Source organism: Schistocerca cancellata, chromosome 1, assembly GCF_023864275.1.
Source record: "Schistocerca cancellata isolate TAMUIC-IGC-003103 chromosome 1, iqSchCanc2.1, whole genome shotgun sequence".
NCBI classification, from domain to species: domain Eukaryota; kingdom Metazoa; phylum Arthropoda; class Insecta; order Orthoptera; family Acrididae; genus Schistocerca; species Schistocerca cancellata.
In genome coordinates, this window is record NC_064626.1 from 516530425 (window position 1) to 516543460 (window position 13036).

Here is a 13036-nt window from a genome sequence, read left to right on the forward strand (position 1 = left end):
ACTAAATACCTAATTATTACAAATAACATTAAAAATCTGCAGTGCGTCTAATAATGTGGCCAGGGACTGTAGAGACAAACTGAACCATAGCTCAATGGCCACTCATATAGCTTCTAAGAGTATACTGTGTCTCAAATTATGTCTAAAATTGTAAGTTGTCAGCATCTAGGTACTGTACTTTACTTGCCTTTATGAAATCATTTTTCAGCACAGTGTAAATATCTGATGTGTGTTGGGTATAATTTTTCTTAATGCTTGTTTCGAAATTGTAGCAGCAGTTCAAGATTTTCATAGCTCCTATGTCAGGAATCTGAACGTTACCGTCAGGCACTCATGTGGAGAAATTGATCTCCTCATACAGGTTTTTTGTCGCTATTATACTAGGAGCTATGAGTGTCAGAAGATAATTATATATTTCTAAATCCACCCTCAACTAATTCTCAATCTGACTTGATGTGAGATGATGGCCAGGGTAAATTGGTGTTAATAACACGATATGTCTGAAATACTTAAAGTGAATAAAACTGCTGTGTGCTACTACAGGTAATAGTAGTTGTTGCTCAATATTTTCTCAGGATAGCTATTGGAAGTGAGGCATACTGATTAACTGTTTTAATTTTTTAGTGTTGCTTAGTCTCCAAATTAGCTGTCACTCCATAGAGCAGTAGACCACACATTATTATAACAATGGATTTTAATAATAATAATGATTATAAAATATCCAACATTCCACATAACACCTTCTCTTTATGTTTTATTTCCTTCTTTTTTTCCTTTCTAGAAATACTTACCCCCAAGCTATGCATGGCACAGTACTAACACTAACACCTCTGAGCTCCACAACCACTCATTATGGAGGGATGCTGACTCAGTTTTCAGGATACCAAATGGGAATTCGCGGTACAGAAAATGGCCCAGAGATCACATGTGTGTGTGTGTGTGTGTGTGTGTGTGTGTGTGTGTGCGTTTAGTGAGTGAAGTGTTATGAAACAATGTGTGTATAGTGTGTGCAGTGACTGATAGTGATATATGATGAGTGGCATTAAATTGTTTAATAAGTTATTTGTAAAAAAAAAAGTATTGTATACCAGGAGGAAATCTAATGATTATCTCTAACTAGAAGTCTGTAAATATATGTGTATACGAATTAGCTTATTTTAAATTGATCTAAATTTGTAAATACTTTGACTTGTCCTATATCTTTGTAAAAAGAGATCTACGGATGAATAAAGCTACTACTACTACTACTACTACTACTATATTCGTGGGTGCTCAGATTATGTTCAGATTCGGTTATGAGGCTGTAAATTAGAACCGTTCCTTTAATCAATTTAGGAGAATGTTGGATATTTTTGTCAACAGGACTTCGGGCTGTGGGTGATGGTATATCCTCAGTGTTACGGAGACTGTCTGCATATGCAAGACAATAACGAAATTCGTAGCATCACCCTCAAAGCTATAAAATACTGCGATTTTCACAGTTTCTTCCACAGATGTTATTGCCAATGGTTGACCGCCAATGGAAGCACTTCCCGCGCGCAATACGTGCACTGAAGGAGCGCACAAGCTAAACTTTGTTTCAATATGGCGTTTGGGTGTTGTGTTTGTTTATATTGACATGTTAATGTTGTGTTATGTGTCGTAGTTTACTGTAGTATTTACAGTTGTTAATATGTATATTAAACAGGTTAATACTTGTTATTATGACGGAGAACATTGTTTGTTTATTTGTACACTTCTGTGGAAAGTTACATGAATAAATTTTATTGTTTTAGGTTATTATACAGGGATTCAAAAGTTACAGGGAACAAACAGTTGTTGAACCTTTCGATCCCAGACATAATGTAGTAGGTGAGTAGTAAAAGCTTCTTATTGAGTAAAATGTACAACGCGAGAAACTGTCATGTTACTGAATATGTTGCTTCTGTTGTAGTATGTGTAAATGCACGCTGAAAGTCGCAAACTTAGCAATAGCCGTCTGCTTAATGCCTTATTAGTTATGATCTCATTTACGACATGTTCGTTTTGTTGCTAGACGGAAATTAGATCATTAACTTTTTTCTAATTGTGTTGCTATGTGCTATAGAGCTGTAATTGAAAGTCCAAGTGGAGTATTGTGTCATTGTTTTCAGTCGTTTTAGTAGTTCCAGGAACAAATTGTAATGAATTAATCATTTTTATGATGTGTCATTATTTAATTTCAGTAATATGTATTACAAGTATTCTCATTCATAATGGAAGGAGTAATTCAGAAGTTCCAGGATCTGATGTTAACTCTGATGTTTTCATGTTTTACAATTTGTTCTCCAAACTATTTGAATAAGTGTTAATCATGACATGGTACATGTAAATAACTTTTTTACTTAGCAAGGATTTAACCTTAAAACATTTCCTGCTGTATTTTCTCATTGTTTATCAGCTATGTAACAGCATTTGTGAAGTTAAACACATTAGGTAAATTTCAGTTTTCATTTTTGTCCTTGTAAATTGATTATCTAGTTAAACAGCATCAAATGTTTGTGCCTTTCTGCCACCACCACTTAGTGTTACCAATGTGATTTGACTAACTCGGCTTAGTTCCTGTTATTCCTTCTGGAACATAGGGCCCTGATGTTACAGATGTTGTCTTCCAGAATTGATATTCTGCTGTTAGGAATGTTTAGCAACATGTTTAAGTTGAAAATTTATGAATATGAAATGTGCCTGTGAATAACAGTCTCTACTTGAACATGTTGTTGCAATCTTTCTGATATTAGTAGCTCATCTTTGCCATTAACTCCTATCTATAAACAACAATTGTTGAACTTTTGTTTTTTATTTATGATTACTTCTTTGCAATAGTGCTATGGCAAGAGATTGTTTCAAAAATGTCTTATCACATAAATAATCATGACTGTAAAAGTCCTGAGAGAAGTCAGGTCTATCGAAAATTGCGATTGCACTCATCAGCTTTGACCTGTGTTCCATGATGTCATGGTGTGCAGTGTTTTTGAATCCTGTCATATTTGTAGATGGCTTGTATTTGGTGGCACAGTCTTGGTTTAGGCGTTTATTTTTTGAAGTTGTTTATTAGGAATTTCAGCGAGTCATACGACATTGCTCACTGTGTGTAGGGTTGTGATCGGAAAAGTTTATGCTAGTTTGCTAGTGAGGTACTTTGATTTTATAGAGGGTAATGGATTCATGCTTGTGTTTGGTATTATTAGTTCCCTGTGCATAACATGGTCAGAAATTTAAAAATTTTTTTTTCTGTAATATGTATGATACAGAAATTCAAGAGCAGGTCATTGCTTTCTGCAGAGTGTGAAGATGTGATATCTTGATAAGATTTGTGCAATTATTTGGGCTCATTAGGTAACAGGTTTGATAATTTGAGTGTTCTGGTGTGTTAATATACTGGCTTCATTTTAACAGCTCTATAGCTGAAGTAAAATTTGTATGATTGCATGGGGTATAAAATGAAATTTGTGACTGGGTTGAGGATTTCTTGATAGGGAGGACACGGCATGTTATCTTGGATTGAGAGTCATTAACAGAAGTAGAACTAACTGCAGGCATACACCAGTGAAATGTATCGAGGCCCTTGTTGTTCATGCATATTAATAGTCTGGCGGCTAATGTCGATATTCACATCAGTTGTCGAGCTGCTGTCTGAAAAAAGTTGCACAAGTATCCGGTCAGATCTTGATAAGATGGAAATACGGAAGCGTCCTATCCCACCCATCTGCTTTGACCCATGACATCACAAATATGGCGGAAACGACCATAAACCACGATTCCAATATGGCACATATAAAGTCGTTACGTACACAATATGAGGACGAAAATACATCGAAAAACAAACACACACACTTTCCACAAAAAGCCTAATGACACTAACGGGACAAGTGCGGGAAATGGGGTGTTTTTGGGTGGGGGCCAAACTAAATATAAACAAATTTAGACACCCACCCCCATACAAAACCACACAAAAAGACGAAAAAAACCGACATCACAAAACTCCCCAAATACCACTAAACACAATATCATCTGGAATTGGACACTTCCCTTGACCTATATAGCTCAACAGCAGTTCCCTATCCCATAAATTAGGATCAAACACTTCCTTTGGCCTATATAGCGCAAAAACGTGTCCCGATAGCAGTACCAACATACACAGCCACACATTGGGATCAAACACTTCCCTTGACTTGCACACTGTTAATTTTATCCGTTATATCCATTCCTGAACAAAAACAACAACCGATTAATTTTACTAAAATTACCACACAACGTACAGCGAACAACACTAAATTAACATTCACACAGAATCGTTAACTCACTGAAACGAATTCCACTACAAACACAGCCGACACACTAACAATCCTGGATAATGAGCAAAAGCAAACTGAGCCCATTACACCACATAAATGAAAACCCTGAACATACCACCAGAGAGCACAACAAACCACAACACGACGACATCTAGAAACACGCCACACTCACAAACCAAATTCCGGGCCGTCATGACGACCCACATGACAACACCCTTATGTCATGGGTCAAAGCCGATGCATGGGATGGGACGCTTTTGTCGACCCAATAACATTTCAGAGTGGCGCCAAGATTGGTTGTTGTTGTGGTCTTCAGTCCTGAGACTGGTTTGATGCAGCTCTCCATGCTACTCTATCCTGTGCAAGTTTCTTCATCTCCCAGTACCTACTGCAACCTACATCCTTCTGAATCTGCTTAGTGTATTCATCTCTTGGTCTCCCCCTACGATTTTTACCCTCCACGCTGCCCTCCAATACTAAATTGGTGATCCCTTGATGCCTCAGAACATGTCCTACCAACCGATCCCTTCTTCTGGTCAAGTTGTGCCACAAACTTCTCTTCTCCCCAATCCTATTCAATACTTCCTCATTAGTTATGTGATCTACCCATCTAATTTTCAGCATTCTCCTGTAGGACCACATTTCGAAAGCTTCTATTCTCTTCTTGTCAAAACTATTTACCGTCCAGGTTTCACTTCCATACAAGGCTACACTCCATACAAATACTTTCAGAAATGACTTCCTGACACTTAAATCTATACTCGATGTTAACAAATTTCTCTTCTTCAGAAACGCTTTCTTTGCCATTGCCAGTCTACATTTTATATCCTCTCTACTTCGACCATCATCAGTTATTTTGCTCCCCAAATAGCAAAACTCCTTTACTACTTTAAGTGTCTCATTTCCTAATCTAATACCCTCAACATCACCTTACTTAATTCGACTACATTCCATTATCCTTGTTTTGCTTTTGTTGATGTTCATCTTATATCCTCCCTTCAAGACACCATCCATTCCATTCAACTGCTCTTCCAAGTCCTTTGCTGTCTCTGACAGAATTACAATGTCATCGGCGAACCTCAAAGTTTTTATTTCTTCTCCATGGATTTTAATACCTTCTTCGAATTTTTTTTTTGTTTCCTTTACTGCTTGCTCAATATACAGATTGAAAACATCGGGGAGAGGCTACAACCCTGTCTCACTCCCTTCCCAACCACTGCTTCCCTTTCATGTCCCTCGACTCTTATAACTGCCATCTGGTTTCTGTACAAATTGTAAATAGCCTTTCGCTCCCTGTATTTTACCCCTGCCACCTTTAGGATTTGAAAGAGAGTATTCCAGTCAACATTGTCAAAAGCTTTCTCTAAGTCTACAAATGCTAGAAACGTAGGTTTGCCTTTCCTTAATCTTTGTTCTAAGATAAGTCGTAAGGTCAGTATTGCCTCACGTGTTCCAGTATTTCTACGGAATCCAAACTGATCTTCCCCGAGGTCGGCTTCTACTAGTTTTTCCATTCGTCTGTAAAGAATTCGTGTTAGTATTTTGCAGCTGTGGCTTATTAAACTGATTGTTCGGTAATTTTCACATCTGTCAACACCTGCTTTCTTTGGGATTGGAATTATTATATTCTTCTTGGAGTCTGAGGGAATTTCGCCTGTTTCATACATCTTGCTCACCAGATGGTAGAGTTTTGTCAGGACTGGCTCTCCCAAGGCCATCAGTAGTTCCAATGGAATGTTGTCTACTCCGGGGGCCTTGTTTCGACTCAGGTCTTTCAGTGCTCTGTCAAACTCTTCACGCAGTATCGTATCTCCCATTTCATCTTCATCTACATCCTCTTCCATTTCCATAATATTGTCCTCAAGTACATCGCCCTTGTATAGACCCTATATATACTCCTTCCACCTTTCTGCTTTCCCTTCTTTGCTTAGAACTGGGTTTCCATCTGAGCTCTTGATGCTCATACAAGTGATTCTCTTATCTCCAAAGGTCTCTTTAATTTTCCTGTAGGCAGTATCGATCTTACCCCAAGTGAGATAAGCCTCTACATCCTTACGTTTGTCTTCTAGCCATCCCTGCTTAGCCATTTTGCACTTCCTGTCTATCTCATTTTTGAGACGTTTGTATTCCTTTTTGCCTGATTCATTTACTGCATTTTTATATTTTCTCCTTTCATCAATTAAATTCAATATTTCTTCTGTTACCCAAGGATTTCTACTAGCCCTCGTCTTTTTACCTACTTGATCCTCTGCCGCCTTCACTACTTCATCCCTCAAAGCTGCCCATTCTTCTTCTACTGTATTTCTTTCCCCCATTCCTGTCAATTGTTCCCTTATGCTCTCCCTAAAACTCTGTACAACCTCTGGTTCTTTCAGTTTATCCAGGTCCCATCTCCTTAAATTCCCACCTTTTTGCAGTTTCTTCAGTTTTAATCTACAGGTCATAACCAATAGATTGTGGTCAGAGTCCACATCTGCCCCTGGAAATGTCTTACAATTTAAAACCTGGTTTCTAAATCTCTGTCTTACCATTATATAATCTATCTGGTACCTTTTAGTATCTCCAGGGTTCTTCCATGTATACAACCTTCTATCATGATTCTTAAACCAAGTGTTAGCTATGATTAAGTTGTGCTCTGTGCAAAATTCTACCAGCCGGCTTCCTCTTTCATTTCTTAGCCCCAATCCATATTCACCTGCTACGTTTCCTTCTCTCCCTTTTCCTACACTCGAATTCCAGTCACCCAGGACTATTAAATTTTCGTCTCCATTCACTATCTGAATAATTTCTTTTATTTCATCATACATTTCTTCAATTTCTTTGTCATTGCAGAGCTAGTTGGCATATAAACTTGTACTACTGTGGTAGGTGTGGGCTTCGTATCTATCTTGGCCACAATAATGCGTTCACTATGCTGTTTGTAGTAGCTTACCTGCATTCCTATTTTTTTATTCATTATTAAACCTACTCCTGCATTACCCCTATTTGATTTTGTATTTATAACCCTGTAATCACCTGACCAAAAGTCTTGTTCCTCCTGCCACCGAACTTCACTAATTCGCACTATATCTAACTTTAACCTATCCATTTCCCGTTTTAAATTTTCTAACCTACCTGCCCGATTAAGGGATCTGACATTCCACGCTCCGATCCGTAGAACGCCAGTTTTCTTTCTCCCGATAATGACATCCTCTTGAGTAGTCCCCGCCCGGAGATCCGAATGGGGGACTATTTTACCTCCGGAATATTTTACCCAAGAGGACGCCATCATCATTTAATCATACAGTAAAGCTGCATGCCCTCGGGAAAAATTACAGCCGTAGTTTCCCGTTGCTTTCAGCCGTTCGCAGTACCAGCACAGCAAGGCCGTTTTGGTTATTGTTACAAGGCCAGATCAGTCAATCATCCAGACTGTTGCCCTTGCAACTACTGAAAAGGCTGCTGCCCCTCTTCAGGTACTACACATTTGTCTGGCCTCTCAGCAGATACCCCTCCGTTGTGGTTGTACCTACGGTACGGCTATCTGTATCGCTGAGGCTCGCAAGCCTCCCCACCAACGGCAAGGTCCATGGTTCATGGGGGGGCCAAGATTGGTAACTTGCTTTAAATGTTAAAAATGTAAAATTGTACACTTCACAAAACAGAAAAGTGGTATCCTGTGACCACAGTATCAGTTAATCACAAATGAAATGAAATGATCGTATGGCATTGTTGGCGGGGAAGTTCGGCCGCCGTATTGCAAGTCCTTTTTAGTTGACGCCACTTTGGCGACTTGCGAGTCAATGATGAAATGATAATGGAGAACACACTACACCCAGTCATCACGAGGCAGAGAAAATCCCTGACCCCGCCGGGAATCGAACCCGGGACACCCGCGTGCAGAAAGCGAGAACACTATTGCAAGACCACAAGCTGCGGACTATCAAAACTGTAGTTAGTCAATGCATTCAAATTCCTGAGTGTAACAGTTTAAGGGGATATGAAATTGAATGATCACATAGGCTCATTTGTAGGTAAGACAAGTGGCAGACTTCAGTTCATTGGCAGTCAGTCAGTCTATAAATGAGTCTGCTTACAAGTCACTCTTGCTTTACATTTTAGAATATTGCTTAGGTGTGTGTGACCCATACCAAATAGAAGTGACAGGGGATATTAAACATATATACAAAGAGGTACAGCATGAATGGTCACAAGTTTGCTTGGCTTGTGGGTGATTGTAACAGAAGTGTTGAAAAACTTGAATTGGCAGACCCTTGAAGATAGACACCAATCACCACATGCAATTGTCTGATTTTTGAAGAACCATTGTTAAGAATCTGTAGGTATTCTTCATCCCTGGCGTATTGCTCTGTCAGGACTATGAAGGTAAGGTTAGATTAATGGGATTTAAGCAGCCATTCTTCGTGCATTCCATAAGTAGATGGAGCCGAAAGAAGCTCTAAAATGTGGCACTGTGTTAAGTACCATCCGTTATGCACTTCACAGCGGTTTACAGAGTACGTATGTAGCTGTACATAATATTCTTTTGTGCTTGTGATAATACAGCGTGTCCCATTTGAAGGAGGCCCACAAACAAACATTTGTTTAATTCACACTCAAAGGCTTTGCATAAAAACCAGGAAATGAAATGAACATGTCATATCTTGTTGATGGGAAAATAAAGGTGAATCACAAAAGGTGCTGGAAGTGACTGCCTTCAACTTGTAAACAAAATTGAACATGACATTGAGATTCTCAAATGTTGCTGCCAGAACCTGTAGTGTCATTGCCTGGATTTCATGGATGATATTCTCTTTTAAATTTTCCAAATTGTGTGGTTTGTTCCTGTAGACCATGCCTTTTAGGCCAACCCGAGAAAAAAGCCAGGTGGTATTAAATCAGGTTACTTGGTTGCCACAGTCCTTTCAAAATCACTCTGCCAGGGAAAAATGATTTGATGTCAGCTATGATCACTCGAGATGTGTGGCATGTGGCGCCATCCTGTTGGTAGCAGTCGAGGTTAAGTTCTTCATCCACCAGCTAGTTCACAGCCTCCCGAAACATTCCGATGTAAACTCCACTTGGCACAGTAGACTCAAAAAAATTGGTCCAATGATACGACACTGTGACATTGCACAGGACGCACAGATCTTTTGTGAATGCAAGGGTTGCTCGACCAGTGCATTTTGATTTTCATTACTCCACAAGTATTTATTCTAAGAGTTTACATAGCCAGAGAGGTAGAACCATGCCTCATCACTGAACCATGTGTGCTGCAATATTCCTGGCATCTGAGCAATAAATTGCTGAAGCCAAAGGCGAAGTGTAATGCATTTGTCTGCATCATAGACATTTAGTTCCTGAACAACTATAAACCTGTATGGATACATGCTGGCTTTCTTCACAGCTCTGTAACATGTTCTCCATGACATTCCACATTCCTGAGATGAACATTGAACAGACTTTGCAGGAGAGGCCAATAGTCATTGTTTCACTTCAGTCACTTTTTTTTCCCCGACAATGGCGGCCATCCACCACTGTGAAGATCCAAGACTGTTCCACTGCTCCCCATCTTGTTCACTATCTTTTGCATGCAGCATTTAGACAGTGTACGCTGGTCACCTAACAGTTCAACAAACATTCCCTAACATGTTTTAATGGAACCAGTAATTCAATATTGTTTCACAAGAAACACATGCGCTTCGACAGAATAGTCATATATTGTCACGGAACACTGAGTCCAGCCACAGCAACATGTGGAAACACACTTTTGTTCCAGAGCGCAGTGTTGCCCCATCGAACGTCACAAATTACAGGGTGCAATTTCAATGGAATTGTGACATATGTTTGTGTGGCCACATTGAGTGGAGCCCCTACGTATTTTATTTCATTGTTAATTTAATTGTCTTGAAGAAGCTTATATTTAGACAAGATTTAATTAATATTTTGAGGTTCCTTCATAGTGTAGGATTGTGTTTTGTTCTCCCACTACCAATCCCACTCCTTACTTTTTTAAATTTACTATGTAATAATTCTCTGCTTATACCTTGTCCTTCAGCTGTGCTACAGTTGTATATGTCACCACAACCAAGATTTCAGGAGTGAAGTACTATCGCCCCCCTGGCCCCTTAAAGTGATGAAGTTTTCAGATAAAATAGTGTATTATTTCTCAACACAGCTGTCATAGAGAACTCAACAATCTCGCTCATTTAAATTATAAATTATTTATGTTGTGGTCTCTCATGTTTTAGGTTGTTCTGCTAGGTTATTGTTTTCATTTTATGCATAATATTTGAGCAACTGACCCACCCATCTTCGGATGCTGAGAGTCTTGCTATTATGTATATTTAAGTCCCATAGTGCTCAGAGCCATTTTATTATGTATATTTGTTGCCTGGACTCCAACCACAATGTGAATGTTGGTCTCGCACTGCCATTTGTAGCAGAGTTCGATTTTGATACTTCCTATGCCTTTTGATGCTCTTATTTTCAGAGCTTGCCCTGATATTCCATGAAACACAAATGTCTTCAACATTTTTTTGCTCTGATGGATGTAATGTCTGGCAAGATCTTAATAAATTGAGTGCCAGATCCCAAGCATTATGTAAGCTGAAACCTCCGTCCCTGTTTGTTAGGTTTTCTTATTAAAATAACCAAGCAAATCAAGTGTCACTAAGCACTACCTCAAAATATAATCATGAAACAAAAGCAAACTCACGCTCATAAATTAAGGATAATACTGATACATGGTGAAACAATGCTCTGGTGGGTGGTTTGCGGGTTTAAATCAGCCCGTGGTATGACAATGCTGTGCATTTGACTTGCGGTCGTCGCACGGTGGTGCTGGCAGCAGTCCACATATGCAAAGGTGTGTTTGTGCATGTCAGAGTACGGTGCAGCTATTAAGTGTGCAGACGTTTTCAGTCAAGCTAATGGTGACAGTGTGTTGAAAATGGCTCAAAGAACACATATTGATGACGTTATGCGGGGTAGAATACTAGGGCAACGGGAGCATTGTCAAACACAGCAGGTCATAGCACAGGCCCTCCGTGTGCCACAAAGTGTGATCTCAAGATTATGGCAATGATTCCAGCAGACAGGAAACGTGTTCAGGCGCTACAGTACAGGACATCCGCAGTGTACAACACTACAAGAAGAATGATATCTCATCATCAGTGCCCGCAGACAGTCACAGATTACTGCAGGTAGCCTTACTTGGGACCTTACTGCAGCCACTGGAACAGTTGTCTCCAGACACACAGTCTACAGGCAACTAAACAGACATGGTTTATTCGCCCAGAGACCTGTAAGGTGCATTCCCCTGACCCCTGGTCACAGGAGAGCCCGTAAAGCCTGGTGTCAAGAACACAGTACATGGTCATTGGAACAGTGGTCCCAGATTATGTTCACGGACAAGTCCAGGTCTGAACAGTAATTCTTGCTGGGTTTTCATCTGGTGTGAACCAGGAACCAGATACCAACCCCTTAATGTCCTTAAAAGGGACCTGTATGGAGGTCGTGGTTTGATGGTGTGGGGTGGGATTATGTTTGGTGCACATATACCCCTGCATGTCTTTGACAAAGGAACTGAAACAGATCAGGTGTAACGGGACGTCATTTTGCACCAGTATGTTTGAGTGGCCTGCCTGTTCTCCAGACATAAACCCCATCGAGCAAGTCTGGGATGCTCGGTCGACGTATCGCTGCACATCTTCAAACCCTTAGGACACTTCAGGAGCTCCGACAGGCACTGGTTCAAGAATGGGAGGCTATACCCCAGCAGCTGCTCGACCACCTGATCCAGAGTACGCCAACCCGCTGTGTGGCCTGTGTACATGTGCACGGTGATCATATCCAATATTGATGTCGGGCTACATGGGCAGGAAACAATGGCGTTTTGTAGGACATGTGTTTCAGGATGGTTTTCTCAAGTTATCAGCAATACCGTGGACTTACAGATCTGTGTCGTGTGTGTTCCCTATGTGCTTATGCTATTAGTGCCAGTTTTATGTAGTGCCATGTTGTGTGCAATTATCCTTAATTTATGAGCATGAGTGTATATATGGAAATTATTTCCATATAGTTGGAAGAGACCTGTGTATGACATCACTTTATCTACTTCACACCATATTCTTATTGTTCACTTTTGCTGAATGAGAACTTTTTTCTGCATTTTTACTGATGATAGTTAAACACCTAGCCTGGTGAACAATCCCAGTTGGCTGTCTGATGGCTTCCAGGAGTAACAAAAATTTTATTTTCAATATTTCGTTAAAAACTGTGTTCATATCTTGTGGCAGCATAGCTTGGCATGCAAATTATCCTTACCCAGATTATATTCATCCAGTATTTGAGAATGAAAACACTTGGTGACTTCCAGCAAACATTGCACATAATGTCAAATCCTTGCAAAACTTTTTCTCACAGACACACCTCCCACGAAATGATAAAAGGGAAAACTTTTATCCCTTACTAGATATTTGCTGTTTGCACAATACATCAACATCAGGTATGACATTTTAATTTACCACTTAATATATTCGCAACACATTTCTCAAATTTTATATGCGTGTCCCACCGAATGTGCTAGTAAAATGATAGTGTGGCAGATAAACTGTCCAGTCACATTCATGTGACCACCTGTCAAAAGCCTGAACAATTATCTTTTGCAGTGTGTGCAGCTGCAAGATTTGCAGGAAGACAGTTAGTTGGTTCTGGAAGGTACTGACATGGATATGGAGCCA

The 13036-nt window shown here is 39.8% G+C and overlaps 1 protein-coding gene across 1 annotated transcript in view; it reads left to right on the forward strand.

Annotated features, from left to right (window-relative positions):
- Positions 1 to 1538: 1538 nt before the first annotated feature.
- The window catches only part of LOC126178550 (structural maintenance of chromosomes protein 3), a 190674-nt gene continuing 179176 nt past the window's right edge, over positions 1539 to 13036 (forward strand). Inside the window, exons 1-2 of the mRNA XM_049924540.1 lie at positions 1539 to 1687; positions 1776 to 1851. Coding sequence (XP_049780497.1) covers positions 1673 to 1687; positions 1776 to 1851 — 91 coding nt within the window. The 5' untranslated portion in view covers positions 1539 to 1672. The remainder of the gene's footprint in view (positions 1688 to 1775; positions 1852 to 13036) is intronic.